Source organism: Polypterus senegalus, chromosome 7, assembly GCF_016835505.1.
Source record: "Polypterus senegalus isolate Bchr_013 chromosome 7, ASM1683550v1, whole genome shotgun sequence".
Taxonomy (NCBI): domain Eukaryota; kingdom Metazoa; phylum Chordata; class Cladistia; order Polypteriformes; family Polypteridae; genus Polypterus; species Polypterus senegalus.
Genome location: NC_053160.1, coordinates 3,107,346 through 3,127,827, shown reverse-complemented (window position 1 = coordinate 3,127,827; position 20,482 = coordinate 3,107,346). Strand labels below are relative to the sequence as shown.

Genomic DNA, 20,482 nt, shown 5'->3' with positions numbered 1-20,482 from the left:
GAGTCGTGCCAATAGAAGTCAAAGAAGCCATCATGAGGATGAAAAACAAGAATCAAACCATCACAGGCAACAATAAAACCTCAGGATGACCCAAATCAACTGTCTGGACTATCATGAAAAAGAAAGAACGCACTGGTGGTCTCAGTAATCACAAAGGGACTAGTAGGCCAAGGAAGATCTCTACCGCTGAGGACAGGAGAATCCTCACTATGGCCAGGAAAAAACCAAAACATCCATTCGACAGACCATTAACAGACTTCAGGGGGGCAGATGTGTGTGTGTGTCAGAGACAACTATCAGCAGAAGACATCATGAACAGAAACACAGAGGACACACAGCAAGATGGACACCACACCAACAGGATGGCAGTTTGTGACAAAGGACGTCAAAGAGCCTGCAGAATTTTGGGAAAAGGTCTTGAGGACAGATGAGACAAAGACGAACCTCATCAGAGTGATGGCGAGAGCAAAGTGTGGAGATGACAAGGAACTGCCCGAGATCCAAGCAGACCACCTCATCTGTTAAACATGGCGGTGCTGGGAGCCTTATGGCTTGGGCATGTATGGCTGGCACACTTCTCTTTATTGATGATGGAACTGCTGACTGATGATGGCACATTGAATTCTGAGGTGTGGAGAAACATCTGATCTGCTCAAGTTTCAGTAAAGGCCTCCAAACTCGCTGGGTGGCGTTTCATCCTACAACAAGGTGATGAGCCAAACACACTGCTGAGGCCACACAGCAAAGCTAAAAAATTGCCAAGCCAGTCACCCGATTTAAACCCCACTAAGCAGGCCTTCCATATGCTGAAGACTATTCTAACTTAAGGGGGACAAGCCCCCCAAAACAAGCAGCAGCTGAAGATGGCCACATTAGAGGCTTGGCAGAGCATCACCAGAGAAGACCCTCAGTACCTGCTGATGTTTGCGAATCATAGACTTCAAGCAGTCATTGCATGCTGGGATATGCGACGAAGTCCTCAATGTGACAAGGATTTTAATGGACCTGCCACTGCTGTGTGACAAACATTATGGTGACCTGAAATGAGGGGGATCAGGCAGAAAAAGTGCTGCCTGACCAGAATGTGTGCAAAGCCCCTTAAAATAAAGTCTCTAATGTGCACTTTGATGCCTGAATTGTTTGATTTGTAATTTTAAACTGTGGAGAAGAGGGAGAGATGAGAAAAATGCGTCTTTGTCCCCAACATTATGGAGTGCACAGTAAATATTTACTATCGTCATGTGCAAGTGCTGAGGGGTATTGCACAAAAGTAGAATTAAGAAAGCCAGGATAACAGAACAGTCGCGGCTTGACCTAGTTTAATCAGTGCATCCTGGCTTAATCCGTTGCACGTTTGCTGAGCCAGGATGAGAACGCGCGGATATGTTAAGCCAGGGTGTATATAGTTTGGATAAATGCGCGTTCATGGTATTCTTAAAAAGATCACGAAATCGATCACAGAATCACCGATGCAAAAATGGACAAAACCGTGCGGCATACTTTTGCCTAATGAGCAACAGCTTCTTATGGAAACGTATGAAGAAGTGAAACATATAATATGTAAAAAAGGCAATACAGCTGCTGTAATAAAGCAAAGAGAGCATGCCTGGCAAACAATAGCGGACCGATTGAATGCGTAAGTAGTCCAAATAACCAGTGCTCCACTGAAACCCTCATAATTACAATTCAAGGAGTTACTTGTCATTTTCAAAAATAATTGTATACTTTGCCTTAAATGTGTCCAGTGGACATGCATTTAACATGAAGAATAATTGCAAACACTTACCCACTATATGCATCTATTTGATATATTTAGTTTATTTTATGTCTCTAATGTGTTTAATCCTTTTACTCTTATCTATTTGTATGTAGGTTTTGTTTCTAATTAATTTGATGTAATCTATAATCAGATAATTTGCTCTATTTTTATCCATCTAATCTATTTTATCATTTGTATCTTTCTATTCCTCTTAAAGAACAAACATGTCTGGCCAAAAAAGGACTTGGCAGCAAGTCAAGATTAAATACAAGAATATTTTGCAGGCTGGTAAGTGACTTGTTTGCTGAGAACATAGGTGACATGTTTGCTGACATTTTATTATCTGTGCTGATTTTAGCCATAAAAAAGAAAAGTCATATTACTGGTACGGGGTGGCCCTCCAACCCAAGACTTCACCCCAGCAGAGGAGCTGGCCCTGGACTCAAATAAAGGGAAGCCAGTGATTGAAGGGATCCAGGGAGGGACAGCCACTGACTCTGGCCCAGCAAGGGATACTGGCCTCTTCATACAATGTACATTATTGCCATACTACTGCGCATGGAAAATATTAAAATCCATTTATATTTTGTTATGTGGACTGTGTGACTTTGCTTTACCTTGCAGTGGCTGGTAACACTCTTACACTTTTGGATCCCCAGACTATGATTTGCGGTGAGTATTCTTTATTAAATCATTGGCTTTGCGTGTTCTGTCAAAAATATCAATACCAGTAATGAATATGGCAGAGGAAGCCACATCTACAGCAGTGGAGTGCACTTCTGCCGATGATGAGACCGTGTCGTTGGACTCTAGAAGGCTCGGGGTATCATGTCAATTTTGTGGAAATGGACACATTTTTTAAGTTTATAATAGATAAGAAGTCAGGGAAGTGGTACTAATAGAAAATATCATTTGTTAAAGGATCCTGACATTGGGCAGTCTGATAAGCAGCCTGGTAACATAGTGAGTATTGCCTAAAGTAAATTTACATTATGCAAAAATTGTGCTATGCTAACAAAAGGTGTTCACAGAATTCACAAACTGTCAGACATCTCTACACAACACATCTTAAGAGACAGATCGAGCTTTCAGAAGTCAAGATTGATGTGAACAAAAGAAAGCTGCAGGACATGGACCTTGACATGCAAATTAAACGCAAGACACTGAGGAAACTAGAACTGGAAATCCAGAAACTACAAACAGAAGTAAGTGACTTCAGTTCATACTGTAACCATGACTGTAACCCAATGTATTAATCATCATAATTTGTTCTGTCCACAGCTCCAAGCTGACAAGTGATAACAGCAAAATAATAAAAGAAAAATATTCCAAAACCATTGTGGTCTTCTACAATTTTTATGACTGTCAGGTACACTTTATAGTGATCGATCCAGTGAAGTGGAACTAGAATTTGGGAAGATAACCACAGTGTGTGCTACTGATGCCAAATAAAATGCATGTACACATGAAAAGTTATATAGCCTACATTATCCTTTATTAAGGGATGGGCTAAATCAAAACTAAATTAACTGAAATAATTTGCAATGTATTGTTCTCTAACAAGTCTACCATTTCTGTTATCTGGGAATATGGCAGCATTGTCCCAATCAACATCCAAAGCAACTCTGGGAGCCCTTTCTTTTCTTAGGCTGGCAATATTGTGCAGCACTGTGCAGGCAACAGTCACGTCGCATGCTCTGTCTGGGAAGACCCTCAGGTGGTGCAGGCACTGAAATCGGGATTTCAGGAGGCGAAGGTCATTTCAATTCGAGCCCTGGTTTTGGCATGGGCATGGTTGTAAGCTTGCTGTGCTGGGGTTTGGGGGTCTGTAAGGGAGTCATCAGAAATGTCTCACAGGCATAACCTTTGTCCCCAGCAGCACACCAGAGAACTCACCTGTGAATACAAAACATAATTCTTACAAGTACTGTACTCTTGCTGTTCAAGGTGCTTAAAAAATGGGGTGGTTTACCTAGAGAGAGTCTCTGGTAAATTCTACTGGCCCGAAAGATTCTGGAGTCGTGGACTGAGCCAGGCCACTTTGCCTCTAAATTTGTGATAAGGCAGTCAGCATCACAGATCATCTGTAACAATATATAGCCTATTAAGGTAATTTAATGCACAGAATAATTATGTAGCTGACAGTAACCATTACTTATTCTTACCTGAACATTGACACTGTGGAAGGATTTCCTGTTCACATAATCTCCCTCATGTGCCCCTGAGGGCGTTGGATACTGAATATGGGTGCAATCCACTGTACCAATTACATTAGGAAAAGCTATAACACAAAACAATGACTGTCATACTGTGACTGTGCTAATGTAACATTTTGTAGTAATCTGTTATTATTCATGTTACCTGCAATCTTGTAGAACTCCTCCTTGATGTGGATGAATCTTCTGTGGCCAGGGAAGGTGATAAATATGTGCACAAGAGATTTCAATGCCAGACTTACTTTTCTTATTGTGCGGCAAATAGTGGCTTTATTGAGGTTTTCTGCATCACCGACAGAATACAGAAACATGCCACTTGCAAAGAATCGCAGTGCTATGCAGACCATCTGTGGGACAGTGAGAGCATGGCTCCGTGCGGTCCTGTGCTGTATGTTTGGACCCAGCAGCCTACACAAATATCTGATGCCATCACTTGAGAATCTGTACCTCTCAGTCAGATATTCGTCTGAAAAGGCCAATGGGTCTGCCCTATCTCGGAAGACTCTTTCATGCCTGAATGCTCGTCTGAGTATTAAAACTTCCTCATCAACTACATCATTCAACAAAGGGCAAGCCATTGTGGATAGGAAACACACAAATCTTTAGTCTATATATACTACGTATTGACCTCGTTACGGACTTAATTGAAACCACATTTGCAAATTGAGGAGCCATTTCTTATTATCTCATCAACTGCAATAAAATATAATATATTGATATTTTTTATCATTCAACAATACATTTCTACTGTATACTTGCATATATAGATATACATAGTCTATATTCTATTTCTCATATTGTATAGTATAGTTCTTTTGCACTGTGTTGGCATTCATTGTGGACAGCAAAGTAATAATTGCTCAGGAAAATGTGCTTTCCTCACTGGGTGTTTTAAATCTCGAATAATATATATATTCATCAAACCTCTGACAGTGAAATGAACAGCAGTTTTCAATAATAACTAAAATGACAGTACGCATAAATAGATGAATGACAGTATATCTAGTTTTTTAATGCAGGACCATGAAATGACTAAAACACATTAATATCTAGTAGGATTTAGGGAGGAACTAGCCGATAAATCACTAAGATTAATCTTAGCCTGGTTGTTAGCCTGCTCTGGAGCAGGCTAGCTGCAAAGTGTAAATCTCCATAGTAACTTAATGTAGATTAATTTAGCCTCCCTTCATGCAACCGAGTCAGGGCTAAATTCAGCCCGGATAAGCAGAAAATCCCAGCTTAATTCCTTATCTTGGTTTTGTGCAATACCCCCCTGCTGTGTTACCATTTTGCTTTACTGTCAGCACAGCCATTTTGTAGTTCTGTTGCCGTGATGCATTGCAAGGTCGCTAGGGGCGTGGCTTGCAGACATCATAATGTGTGATGTCACCGGTGTGACGCTTTATAAACCGGTGCTCCATTTTTCGTGCACTAAAGCTAAACTCTACTTTCAGGAAAACCTGCCATCACCCAACTCTTGGCGCTCTTTTGAATGTTTCAGATACGTTGGATTAGAAGAACCGTACTCGACTTCTGCACAGTGCTGTACGTCTCTCATTTCACACTCTACTAGCTACAGCTCTAGAGATACCTCCTTCTCCACTATGATATCATCTTCCTTCATGGCTGTAGAAAATTAACATGTGGCTTGTTAAGCACTGATAATGGCCACAAATCACCAGATACGTATTTCACGGTGTAATTTATTTTTTTAATCCATCAAGCTCATCAGTAGAATCGGCACAGACGTTTGGTTTGTTTTCTGAAAGGCACAGAAGGTTCAGTCATCAGAACCCAACAGGACTCCACAAAGTGGCACTAGAAAGCAGAAACCCACCAGTCTCAGGGTGGTCTGAACTCAAAACATGAAGTCTGCCAACCTGGTTAAGCAAAAAAAACGGGCCCAGCCATTTACTTGTGCTTATAGAAACCTTCACCCGTTTTCTTGCCAAGCTTCCCTTCTTCCACCAGCTTGTTGAGCAGAGGGCTGGGAGAAAACAGAGGATTATCGGGGTCAGCCTTGTGCCAGCCTGAAAAGAAATTGCACAAGAATCTAATTAATTAAAAGGACAAAACGGAAACTGATGAGCATGCTGGATGGAAACATTCAAAGCTGTCCTCCTCTCGCAGAAGATTACACTGCCATCAAACTCCTTTCACATTTGGTAAAATTTTGGACTTGGACAGGACAGGCCAGCCCACCCAACAAAGCTCACCAAACCCCACTTGCCAAAATAACATCAAGTCGAGTTCTGGAGTTCCCTGAAGTCCTACTCTCTACCACACTACTTGGTCACTTATTCCATGTGTCTGGTTACCTGGGTGGGAAAAAAAAAAATCAGGGGTTCCCAACGTGTGGTGCCCACACTGCAGAGGGTGTGACAAGAAGGAAAGCAGAGTCGTGATTCGTCAAAATTGAATGAGGCACGTTGTCCGACTTTATCGTGGTGCAGTTGGTGTCGTCATCATTTGTAGGTCATTTATTAGTTTAGTGCTCCTGTTCTATGATGTGAAAGGAATCGAGCATTGTGTCTGCAATTGTCACCTGTGAATGAGCAGCAGGTATTTTTGGGGGTGCCTTGCTGTGGGCGGAGAATTCATAAAAGGCTTTTTAAGAGAATAGAATTTGGACCTTACAATGATCCGTAGAGAAGGCTGAGGTCTCATTGATTCCTGTGAAAGCCCAGATTGTCAAACGTCACAGATTCCGAGGTTTGATTGACATTTTTTTTTTGAAGGGGGACTGAATTGGACAGGGCACCTGCCACTTACCCTCAGCCCATCTCTTCCGCAGGTGGTCCCGACTGTAGCACAGTAATCCGTTTTTAAGCTGCAGTGCAGATGTTATCGGGGGACAAAGTTGGTCAACGTTTTTCATCGTTTAGCAGTGCACTGGTGGCCGTAATTCACAAGGGTCTCCAGTTCCCCCAAACCCATCGATTGTTGATGGTTTGTCACTTTCTCATGGCACTGGAGATACCCCAACTTATGGATCATCAGTGTTTAAGCTTAGCAGAGGACACATCTCTCCCTCTATTATAATAAAAAAAAATCCTGGGTCAAGACATGACTTTTTCAGAGAGATACTTTCACATCCCGTGAGATGAGACTTTGTGCCAAGAGATTTAACCAGGCCCGGAAATAAAAGACAAAGAGTGAATGACAAACTAGAACATCGTAAAGAATTCAAAAACGTTGGCGCAATACACATGCAGAGCAGGTTAGAGATAATGAAAGTACTAAAAGTACTGATAGTAAAGATCTCAAAAAAACAAACGGAAATTATTACTCGGTGAAATAATGGAACAGCAAAAAGAGATCAAATATATTGTTCACACTGTGACAGATAGGGGGCACTATCACTCCCCTGAACCCTTGTCCAAGACTCCAGACACCAGACAGAAGTCCAATAGTTGTCTTTACTTATTGTCCACAGTGCACAAAGCACCCACTCCTCCACAATACTCATATAAATTATCAATAATCAATAACAATAAATCAATCCTCCACTCCCAGATGCGTTGCCACCCTACCACCCAGCTCAGCTCGCCGTCTGGGAGCTGTCACAGTCCTTTTAAAGTCCCTGACCCGGAAGTGTTCCAATCCCCAGTTCATGTGATCCTTATCACTTCCGGGTCAGATAAAAAGTCCTTTTCTTCATTCCAGAAGTACGTCACTTCTGCTGTCGCTCTGCCTATGACGCACTTCCGGGTTATAGGGCACATATGACTCTCTATGCCTCCCTGCAGCGTCCTCTGTTGGCCCCTGGGGTATCCAGCAGGTTTGTAAGGGAAGACTCCATAGTCCATGATTCCCTGCTGGCATCCGGGGCACATCCATGCTGCAGGGAGAGCTCCATCTGTCGGCCTGGGGGTACTGGCCGTGATGACAAGCCGGCCATAGACCACAACATTTAAAAACTTCAAGTCGGAGACTTGTAGATCGTCCATTGCCAGCGAGAATTAAAAGATTGCGGTATGAAGATCCTGTGAGACGGAGACTTTTAACATGAGATTCTTTCAAGTCACGCCCTACTTACAACTATTTTCAAACAAGACCACGGTCATCTAACCTCAGTCGTGTGAATGTGTGTGTTGCCATCAGGGAAAAGTAGTGTTTCTTCCCAATGAAGAGGCCTATCCGCGTGAATTAAAAGATTTGTTGTTTGGTGAAAGTCCACATACGCGAGTGGCACAGACGCCAAGTGGCTGGCACGTAGCACAGGCCAGGGGGTTTGGAAAAGCAAAGCGAGCAGAGGCTGAAGCCTCCTAGTTTATGCGATTATTGAGGTTTGTAAAGGTAAATTGATCAATTTTTTTGAGTTTTTGTGAGCCCAGTTTGTTCACGAGCAGCACTGTATGTGGTCCAACAATTAAAAATTTGACTTTCATCTTCAAATGTGATATGACTTTTGTAGGGGTTGTGAATAAAAATCAAATATTTTTTTAGGGGTGCAGGGGACAGAAATGGTCTACAGTAACCCTTACCAAGTGTTGCAGTGTTCTTGTTGAAAACAGCTAGGGCCCACCGTACCGATTCCCTTCGTAATCTTAAACACTTCAGTCATTTGGTTTAACTGAAGAGGCTCAGCTACTTCTGTCTTTCTGCCATCCAATCCAATCCTGTGGACTTTGTGTAGAGCGGCTGTGTCCTTGTTTTTAGAATATGGAGACTAAGACCGCATACCGTACTCCAGAGGAGGCCTCACCAGTAAGTTATAAAGCCTAACCCTAATTCCCTTGGCTTGTACTCTGCACATCATGGTATCTAATCTAACATTCTTTAAGCCTTCTGTACTGTACACTGTCCTGATGTAGGTAAGATCCAGTCAACGATGACTCCAAGGTCCTTCACAGAAGTTGCATTTGCAAGTTCTACGCCTCAGATCAGAAGGCATGTCCAGGTCCCAGAAACACTTAATAATCAACCCTCACCTTCCACATGTGCACCACCCTACCTGTCCTAATGTTTGATATTTTATACCTGTGGCTTTCATGTTTGCAATTTGCTTTGCATATTTCCATTAATCAGAAAATTCAGTGGCACAAACGAGTCACTAAGTCAAGATGTTCAGACAAAAACACGACACTGGGGTGGAAATACTGGGTGTGTGTGAACAGATGCAACTTTAATACGACATAAAAGAAAGTAAATTCTTCCTGTTATAGTGTAATAAGATAACATGTGACAAAAGACTGAAAATACAACATGGCTCCCTCAAACACACGTTATCCAATGCAGGGTTAACATCCCAGCAGAATTGGGAACAAAGCAGGAAAAAGTCCTGGACTGGAGGCCAGTCCATCACAGGCCACACTTGCACCCATCAGGTCAATTTGAACTCATCAATTAACCTAAACTGCTTGTCTACTGGGATGTGAGAGGAAAACCTGCATGGACACAGGGAGAACTTGTAGACAACAACCAGGCCAGTTTTGATGAGAATGGGCCAGCCAGGCCAGCTCAAGTCAAGCTTTTGAAGGTCCCCAAAGTCCTACTGCCTACCAAGTGGCAGCTTACAGTTCTCTTTATGAAGATAAGGTAAGCATTTTGCACAACTATTAGATTTAAATTTCCATCTGTGTCCCTGTGTTTTTTAAAATGACAGCTGGGATCCACCATACTGCTTCTATTCATTATTCTCAACATTTCAAATCTCGTCATTTCTTATTCTGGGTTATCCATAAACTCCTTCAATCTGTTCTTGTGGGTTGCTTTCAATGGTCCTGAAATCAACCAAGTTGTTCTCTCTTGTTAAACATTTTCTTTACTCATCCTGTATGGCAAGGTGGTGCTAGTTGTGACCTGCCCCGGGAGCAGTGCCAGGTAGGGAGACTGAATGGGGCAGAAATATCCCATGGGGCAAAAGGTCATGAGTTCTCTTGATCTTCATACTGAGTAAGATGGTGTTAAGATTCCAATCTAAGACAAGACAAGGAAACTTCATAAATAAAAAGGAGAGCCTGCGATGGGCTGGCGCCCTGCCCGGGGTTTGTTTACTGCCTTGCGCCCTGTGTTGGCTGGGATTGGCTCCAGCAGACCCCCGTGACCCTGTAGTTAGGATATAGCGGGTTATATAATGGATGGATGGATAAAAGGAGAGCTCTTTATTAAAGCAATTTAAAGAAATCTCCCCCTAAACATATTTGTTCATCCATCCATTATTCAACCCACTATATCCTAACCAGCACAGGGAGCAAGGCAGGAACAAACCCCAGACAGGGCGCTAGCCCACTGCAGGGCACACGGACATACCCACAAACCAAGCACACACTAGGGACAATTTAGGATCGCCAATGCAACTAACCTGCATGTCTTTGGACTGTGGGAGGAAACCGGAGCACCCGGAGGACGCAGACACGAGGAGAACATGCAAACTCCACACAGGGAGGACCCGGGAAGCAAACCCAGATTTCAATTTTTATTTAATTTTTCTGTACAATGAAAATTCATTCTGGAGAATTCTATAGTTGAAATGTGCATGATTGACAAGTCTCTGCTGCCCCCTTGTGCTCTCTTAGAATTACTGCAATGGATTATAGCTAATAAAATAAATGTTATTCGTTCTCAAGTTCAGTCCTGGGGATCCCTTGTGGCTGCGCATTTTCATCTCAGACAATATCTTTTTCTAAATAAGACTCCTACGAAGAGCTGTTTCACAGTTTCCATATTTTAAGAATTAAGACAGAAAATAACAAGTGGCGTACCATTCAGGTGCGTTCAGAAAGTTGGTTAGCTGGTTTGAAATTTGGGGCATTTTGTTTTTTTTTACATTTTCTAGTGACTTCATCGCAGCACTTCTCATCAAAATTATTTTTCTGGCTTATTTTTGTGATTGTAAGTCATAATCTCATCATTATTATTATCATCATAACCATGATAATAGAATGTAGTTATGTTTACTAGAAGCGTTCAGAACATATTTTCAAAGCCGTGTTCCAGTATCACGTGGCTGATCCCAAATAAGCTGAAACTGCTCGCTGATAGTGGATCATGGAGGTGCTCCTTTGCGGTTTACAAAGGAGAGTTAGTGTTTTTTGAAAATGATGGCTACAGTTGTGGTCACCATTATTAGAACCCTTGCATTTTAGGTATATCATGTCTATAAAAAACTGAAAATGTATGAACTTTTAATCAGAGTGGGTATCCAAAGATATGCAAAAAAATGATGTCTGTTCAAAGTGCATGCAAGTCTGCCAGTGAACCTCTGAATCATCATGGCTTCTTGAGCAGGGGGGCCTCGTGGGCTCTGCAAGATTTCAATCCCTCACGGTGTAGTGTGTTACCAGAGGTGTTCTTGGTGACTGTGGTGGTCCCAACTGCCTTCAGATCATTAACAAGCTCCTCCTGTGTAGTTTTGGGCTGATCCCTCACCTTGCTCTTGATCATCCTCACCACTCCATCTTGCACGGAGAGCTCCAGACAGAGGACGATTGACGGCCATTCTATATTCCTTCTGTCACAAGCTGTTTACTAAAGCAGGTGGCCAGCTAGTAGTTTGGGACCGACCAGGACTGAGGGGCTAATAAGAGAGGCACCCTAAATACAAAGAGGACTGTTTCATTAATGTTAGATTGAATGCCCAGAGGGGACTGGTCAGGCGGTCTTGTGGTCTGGAACCCCTACAGATTTTATTTTTTTTTCTCCAGCCTCTGGAGTTTTTTTTTTTTTGTTTTTTCTGTCCACCCTGGCCATCGGACCTTACTTATTCTATGTTAATTAATGTTGACTTATGTTTATTTTTTATTGTGTCTTTTATTTTTCTATTCTTCATTTTGTAAAGCACTTTGAGCTACATTTTTTTGTATGAAAATATGCTATATAAATAAATGTTGATTGAAATGTTGATTGACGAGAGATGCAGTTCCAAAAAAAAAAAAAAAGTAATTATTCCACGATAGAAAAATAAAAATCGTTGCCGATGTAAAAGGATGCACAAACATGTAGAAATAATTCTGCGACAAAACAAATCTAATTATGAGGGGGAAAAAAAAAAGGAAAGACGAAAAATAGAAATTGTAAAACACAGAGGCTCTTACCCTAATATACAGGATGTCCACAAAGTCTCTTTACACATTCAAAAAATTACTAAAAAGGCAATTGATGAGACATGTTGATCAAATTTGTCCTGTGTACTCAGGTCGTTATCAAAGTTTGTAATCACATTGCATTTGGGCATGTCAGGTGCTCTGTTGACGAAAGAGAGGCTGTTGAATAAACGCCTAAAAAAATGGCCACTCCTCAAGAAAAGGCACAACGTGTATCGTGGTTTATTGAAACAAAATCAGATACGCAGACTCAGCAAAACTACAGGACTAAGTATGGAAAACGTCTGCCGTCACGTCCGTCAATTCGTGCACGGCACAAGAAATTTATGGAGACGGGGACAGTATTGGATAAAGAAAGGAGTGGACGACAAAGAATATCGGAGGAAAACGTCGATCGTGTAAGACAATCCTTTGCTCGTTCTCCTACAAAATCCATCCGTACTGCTGTCAGACAGACACAGCTACCACGTTCAACGGTGCACAAGGTCCTACACAACAACTTGCGATTGTAAGCTTATGAAGTGCAACTCTTACAGGCACTCGAGCCAAATGATAAACCAAGACGAAAAGAGTTTGCAGTTAACATGCTGGAACGAATGTCTGAGGATGCAACGTTCCTAACCCGAGTTTGTTTTAGTGATGAGACAACTTTCCATGTTGTTTCGGGGAAACTGAACACACATAATGTGAGAAATCTGGGGCTCAGACAACTCCCACGTGATATCGGGTATTGAACAAAGATACGGGACATTAATGACCTGAAGCCATTGCCACCATTGATGACGCTATGCTACAGAGAACATGGCAAGAAATTGAACACCGTCTTGATGTGCTTCGTGCAAATAATGGTGCCCATATAGAGGTGTCCTAAAGGAGGCAAAAAAAAACTTCAATATCTACTCCTCATTTTGTAATAATTTCCACAGATTTGTCTATTTCATAAAATTTTGAAATTATAAAGAGACTTTGTGGACACCCTGCATACGCAGTCAATTCCAGTCCATGTAAGGGCATCAGCAGCCTTAAAATGAAACACAACTGGACTCAGTTTTTGGTCCTCAGGAGCCTAACCCAGTCCTTTACATCAACCAGCAGCTCAGCCACCAGGCACCTCTCAGTCTGGCGTGCCTCACACTATCTAACCCCTCTCAATTCTCTCCGAACGATCGCCCCCCGTACTTATAAAGACTTCCATCCACAGGGTCGGCTTGCCTAAACATAGGGAGATACTATTTTGGGCCTGCTGGGGAAAACATACACTTCAAGTAAAAATCTAAATATCCGAAAACAAAATACACATAATAAAACACTAAACAACAAAAACATTTATACCTAACCTCGAGATTACTAGGATACAAACAGAAACATTACGGTACACGTACCCTACTAATCCAACCTGGACTCCTCCTCTAGCTGTCCTTCGACCTTCCCAGGCACCCATGACAGCGTTTAGCTTCGGCGCCACCTTTAAAACACCGGTCGGTAAAATTGGATTGTTAAGTGCGTGGCTTGCACCCGAAACAAACGGGGGAACATCCGAAAAAAAAAAAAAACAACCTGATGCAAGTTCAAAAACCTTGTAAAGTAATTTTTTTTTTCCCCCATTCTGCTCATTGCGGTTGATACTTAAAACGTATTGAGAATCTTACCTAGCTGTACTATACTGCATTAGCGTCACACCTTCCATTTCCAAATAATCGTACCAACAGCCGTCACCTTCTCACCAAGCTTCTTGCTGGCGGTCTTGTAGCCCATTCCAGGCTTGCCCCTGACATCCTTTGGCAGCTCTTTGGCGTTGCCCACAGTGGTGGAGCGGTTGGAATGGAAGACATTGATTCTGCGGACAGGTGTGCTTTATACACATCACGAATTGAGACCAGGAGTATCTGTAATTGACTGACTGACTGATTGATTGATTGTAATCTGGGTGCCACGTGGGCACACGGCCAATCTGTGGGAGTCAAAAATCTGTCTGGGTTGTAGGGAGCAAATAATTCTCTCTCTCTCAATGACATGCAATTAATTTATAACTTTTATGTAATGTGTTTTTTTCTGGATTTTTGCTTGATATTCTGTCTCTCCCCATTAAAATTAAACTACCATAAAAATTAGAGACAGTTCATTTCTTTGTAAAGTGAGCAAACTTACAAATTCAGAAGGGGATCAAATAATTATTTCCCCCACTGTATTTGATCATGTCTACTAGTGCACTTATCTATTCTCATTGTTATTTTTCTAATATGACTCACTGTTACAAAAAATACTTAAAAGAAAAATGTGACGAACAGAATCTTTGAAGTACTTAAAGAAATATAAAAATGCTCCAACTTTCATATCAGTTCACCACATCTCCGAGTGCTCCTGAATGTCATTTTCCTACTTGTTTTTAATTGCGATTGTCTGATCCTGTGCTGCTCTGTAATCAAACACAAAAGTGTATATTGACCAAAGCTGCTCACATTTTTGGGAGATATTGGCCATAATAGAGAAGTCACCCTGATCAGAAACAGGGTCACACAGAAGGGTTAGCCATTACTTTCAATGTCCAATGCCTTAGCCACTTCAACAACAACATTTATTTCTATAGCACATTTTCATACACAAAATGTAGCTCAAAGTGCTTTACGTAATGAAAAATAAAATAAGTCAACATTGATTAACATAGAATAAGAGTAAGGTCCAATGGCCAGGGGGGACAGAAAAAAAAAACTCCAGACGGCTGGAGAAAAAAATAAGATCTTTAGGCATTCCAGACCACGAGACCACCCAGTCCCCTCTGGGCATTCTAACTAACTTCAACTGCCTGAGCTCCAATTGGAAAAACAAAAGAAATGTAACCAAGTGAATCTCAAATGCTTCAAGTCACCCTGAATAAAGGTGTCAGCCAAAAATAAAACAACAATAATAATAATAATAATATGCATAAACAATCTGGACAAAAGTGCAAACAACAAGCTGGTCAATTTTGATGATGTTGTTGAACTAGGATGAAGGGTAGATGGTATCATTTGAACTGCTACAGTGAGGCCTGGAGAGATTTGAAAACTTCATGTAAGTTAAAACATATTAATACAAGTAAAAATGTTAGATTTGAATACACAATGATATGATACTTATTATATATATATATATATATATAGTATTGTAGTATACGTATTACAGTTGTGTGAAAAACTATTTGCCCCCTTCCTGATTTCTTATTCTTTTGCATGTTTGTCACACAAAATGTTTCTGATCATCAAACACATTTAACCATTAGTCAAATATAACACAAGTAAACACAAAATGCAGTTTTTAAATGATGGTTTTGTATTATTTAAGGAGAAAATAAATCCAAACCTACATGGCCCTTTGTGAAAAAGTAATTGCCCCCTGAACCTAATAACTGGTTGGGCCACCCTTAGCAGCAATAACTGCAATCAAGCGTTTGTGATAACTTGCAATGAGTCTTTTACAGCTCTGGAGGAATTTTGGCCCACTCATCTTTGCAGAATTGTTGTAATTCAGCTTTATTTGAGGGTTTTCTAGCATGAAGCGCCTTTTTAAGGTCATGCCATAGCATCTCAATTGGATTCAGGTCAGGACTTTGACTAGGCCACTCCAAAGTCTTCATTTTGTTTTTCTTCAGCCATTCAGAGGTGGATTTGCTGGTGTGTTTTGGGTCATTGTCCTGTTGCAGCACCCAAGATCGCTTCAGCTTGAGTTGACAAACAGATGGCCGAACATTCTCCTTCAGGATTTTTTGGTAGACAGTAGAATTCATGGTTCCATCTATCACAGCAAGCCTTCCAGGTCCTGAAGCAGCAAAACAACCCCAGACCATCACACTACCACCACCATATTTCACTGTTGGTATGATGTTCTTTTCTGAAATGCTGTGTTCCTTTTACGCCAGATGTAACGGGACATTTGCCTTCCAAAAAGTTCAACTTTTGTCTCATCAGTCCATAAGGTATTTTCCCAAAAGTCTTGGCAATCATTGAGATGTTTCTTAGCAAAATTGAGACGAGCCCTAATGTTCTTTTTGCTTAACAGTGGTTTGCATCTTGGAAATCTGCCATGCAGGCCGTTTTTGCCCAGTCTCTTTCTTATGGTGGAGTCGTGAACACTGACCTTAATTGAGGCAAGTGAGGCCTGCAGTTCTTTAGACGTTGTCTTGGGGTCTTTTGTGACCTCTCGGATGAGTCGTCTCTGCGCTCTTGGGGTAATTTTGGTCGGCCGGCCACTTCTGGGAAGGTTCACCACTGTTCCATGTTTTGCCATTTGTGGATAATGGCTCTCACTGTGGTTCGCTGGAGTCCCAAAGCTTTAGAAATGGCTTTATAACCTTTACCAGACTGATAGATCTCAATTACTTCTGTTCTCATTTGTTCCTGAATTTCTTTGGATCTTGGCATGATGTCTAGCTTTTGAGGTGCTTTTGGTCGACTTCTCTGTGTCAGGCAGCTCCTATTGAAGTGATTTCTTGATTGAAACAGGTGTGGCAGTAATCAGGAAATTGAACTCAGGTGTGATACACCACAGTTAGGTGATTTTTGAACAAGGGGGCAATTACTTTTTCACACAGGGCCATGTAGGTTTCTCCCTAAATAATAAAAACCATCATTTAAAAACTGCATTTTGTGTTTACTTGTGTTATATTTGACTAATGGTTAAATGTGTTTGATGATCAGAAACATTTTGTGTGACAAACATGCAAAAGAATAAGAAATCATGAAGGGGGCAAATAGTTTTTCACACCACTGTATATACTAAAATGGTATGACATTTGAAAGTACACCTTTATGAGGACTTGAGAGTCATAGTAAACTGGTCACCATCTACTTTGGTTATGCAATATACCAGTACAGATAAAGTATAGAAAAACCCAAATTTCTGGAATTATGGTAGCCAAAATAAACAGTAATTTTGAAAGACCTTGTGCTCAGCTCTTCATTCTTCTGCTCACCAATGTGCTAAACCTTCTCCCACCCCTTTATACACACTAGAGCAGTGTTTGTTAAACTAGGGGTCACCACATGACTGTGCAGTATAAACTACAAAAGTTGATCCAAGTGTGAATTCTGTTCAGAGTGATATGCCTGCCACAATTTATTATACTTTTTAACGAGGCAGTATGTCAAACGTTGCCATTGATGAAACACGGAGAGCTTTTGCTTCTGCGGCACGATAATATAGTAAGTTTTCAGTATGGACAGGGATCCTTTTGAAAACAATGCAAAAACTCTACTGTGGACGGAAGCGGAGCCATTTTAAAACTGTGTTTTAAATTAAAATACAATAGTATAGATGTAGCTTCAGCGTGGGACAATCCCCTTAAACCACTCCTCCCATTCGATCCGCTAAGGATTCCACGGTGGACAAATCACCATACCCTCCCCTTTCTCTTTTTCACTCTGGGGGGGGGTGGCAAATTTCAACACACTGGAGAGTTCAAAGGGAAACCGTAGGGGTAGGCTAGCGAATGTGCAATGCAGTTGTTAGGTGATGGCAGGATGGGGTTATAGGGAGTTGCCAGTTATTTGTTCCAGTACCATTTCAGTATGGGTACTTAAGTCCGAAAGCTGGTATCAATACCAAAGTCAAAATTTTAGTGCACATCAACACTGCTGCATACATCATGAGAGTGTGCAAAAGCAGTCCTGAAAGCAAATACGATGTTAGGTTATATAGTGCCCATGATTTATGCAGTAAAAGTCAAGAGCGGTGATGCTTAAGCTATAACTTAAATAGTGATTCCTCAAATCAAGCACTGTGTACAGTTTTGGTCTCTATATTACACAAAAGACATAGCAGCACTTGACAAAGTCCCATGGAGAGTTACTAGGCGGATTCAGGGCTTAGAGGTATGAGTGATGAGGCAGGAGTTACACCTTTTCAGTTTTAGTAAACAGAGATCCAGAGGTAAAGTGACTGAAGTGTTTATGATTATGTAGTGAATTAGTACAGGGGACCCATGCTGTCACTTTAAAATAAATTCTTCAACAAAATCACAGCAATCCCGCTGAAAACTTATGGGTAAAATTTTCACAAATGTTACAATGTCATTTTTCATACGAAGAACCACACCATGGCAGTGACTGCTCTTTTCATTTTTAGCCAAGTCAGAAGTTTTCTTTCTGTTTAGTTGTTCTTATATGGATTGGTTTGTTATAATACAATTACAATTTAGGGTGAAGTTAAGCAATTTTCAAATTTTATTTTAAAACTAATTCAGCAGACATCAAAACAGGTTTTTTTCATTTTAACATTGTAGAAAACTACTTATAGTTGTAGGAATTAGTACAGCAACTGTTACTGTAAAACAAATTCTGCATCAAGTACACATGTGCATAGTTGAGAACCTGTTAAAAGTAGATTTTAAATAAAATGTTAGAAAGTTTTTCATCATGCAAAGAACCGCTGACACATGGAATAAATTACCAAGTAGTGAGGTGGAGAGGAGGAGATTTGGGTCCCTCGCGACATGATGTTCTTTTGAACAATTTATGTGAATAAAATAGAAAGTTGGTGGGCTGAACAGCCCATTTTCATCAAAACTGTTGTAAATCCCATGTAAATATGCTGTAATTTGACTTTACAACAAAACAAAATCGGACTTAATCAATGCGGATGATTGTTTTCTTATGGCATTTTAAAGTACAAAAAAAAAATAATTTTTAGATTTAAAGAAAAATGTTTGATGGTTCATCACCAAGTTCTGTCATGATCAAACAATCAGATTTTTACAGCATTTGGATAGTAACCCACTCTCCCTCTCATTTCAGACTACTTTTTCGACATTTAGCTTGGTCATTATGCTTTGTAAATTGGCAACTGGAATACATTTATATATTTCTAAGTGATGCACATATGTCAATTGCTCTATTCAGGGAGAACACACACACAAAAAAAAAAAAAACACAACTTACTTTTCATACAAATCCACTTCCTACTGATGGTGCTAACTGCAAAACAACTGGCATGCCCAATTCCCAGGCCAGAGCCAAACAAAGCGGGTAACAAAGCCCTTCTACTACAAGGTGGCCCACTGTTGTCCCACATTCTGAACACTGACATTGGAAGTTTACGTACACATTGTGAGGTGCTAAAACTGCTCTATCAGATGCTTTGCTTTCCTTCCCCTTACATTTTCAGCCCACAGTGTTTAAATATACTTGCCATCAATGATGAATTTACTGGTGTCCAGTCCAACGTAATCAAGTAGCTCAAAAGGCCCCATGGGATATCCAGCACCCAGCTTCATGGCTACATCAATATCTTCTTTTGAGCCATCTCCTGCAAAAAAGAGGAAAAAACATTCCTTAAGCAAGAAGTTGCTGTTGATGCTTACTGCTTAAAATGAGACCCGAGACTAGGACACACATATTCATTGAAGAAAACAACAGTAACATGGATAAATAACATGCAGCCATTACACATTATCTCTACTTAAGTCAATGCTCACCCATCATAGCAGCACCCAGTGTAAGATAGAACATGTCTGTCAGTTCTTTGAAAGGCAGTTCATTCAGACATGTTTAGATTGAAATCAATTCATAGTGTGAACGCTGCCCCGGACACAGACAGGCTGACACACTCAAGTCTCCCAACACACATTTATTTTTCATCTTTCAATACAACAGTCAATGCTCACAAGCCCCAATACCCCTCAGTCCAGGCCAATCCAATGCCTTCTTCTCTCTCTCTTCTTCTCTTCAAGCCACCTCCTGCCTCCTCCAACGACCTTGTCACTCTTCCACCCGACTCTTGTCCCTTCTGCAGGGAGGCGGCCCCTTTAAGTAAGCACCCGGATGTGCTCCAGGTGTGTTCTCGGCAATCTCCCACCGACACGCCCCAGTGTGGCAGAAGTGCCGAGGTCTAGTGTCTTCCTGGTATTGGGGTCCCCCAGGCGGTAACCCCGGGTCCCTACAGGGTCGAGCTTCCCAGCTCTGTACCCGAGGCCTCCAGGGCAGTCACCCCCTCGAGGTCTGGAGGAGGCACAAGCCCTCCTCCTTTCTTCTCAGGCGTCCTGGCTGGGTACCACCTCCATCCGGGTATGACAATAAATGCAGCAGGAAAACTGGAGAACCCAGTGAAAGCCACATGCAAACACAGGGAGAAGGTGCCAATTCCACACACAAAAGCACCAAATAAGGCAGGAATCAGTCCCAGAAAGGATGCCATTCCATCCCAGTCACACCTGCTGCTTCACTGAGACAATTAAATTAAAATGCACATTACGTGGAAGTGGGAAGAACATACAGAAAGTAATGGCGAGAACATGCAAACTACTCATGTATTACGACCAAACATGGGATTCAAACCCAGAGCACTGCGTTATTCTTTTTAATTTTTTTATAATGTCAGAACTAAAATGGGACCGAAGTACCACTACTTGTCATAAGGGTTTTCTTTCCTCTTCTATGCTGCCACTAAGAATTTAGTGTGTGCCATCGGTTTGTATTTGGTTATGAAAT

At 41.3% G+C, this 20,482-nt stretch overlaps 1 protein-coding gene across 3 annotated transcripts in view; it reads right to left on the bottom strand.

Annotated features, from left to right (window-relative positions):
- Window positions 1–5,658: 5,658 nt before the first annotated feature.
- The window catches only part of hadh (hydroxyacyl-CoA dehydrogenase), a 55,812-nt gene continuing 40,988 nt past the window's right edge, over window positions 5,659–20,482 (bottom strand). For all 3 annotated transcript variants that reach the window (XM_039758151.1, XM_039758148.1, XM_039758150.1), the window contains 2 exons: window positions 19,185–19,301; window positions 5,659–6,005 (listed from right to left, as the gene is read on the bottom strand). In XM_039758151.1, coding sequence (XP_039614085.1) covers window positions 5,887–6,005; window positions 19,185–19,301 — 236 coding nt within the window. In that variant the 3' untranslated portion in view covers window positions 5,659–5,886. The remainder of the gene's footprint in view (window positions 6,006–19,184; window positions 19,302–20,482) is intronic.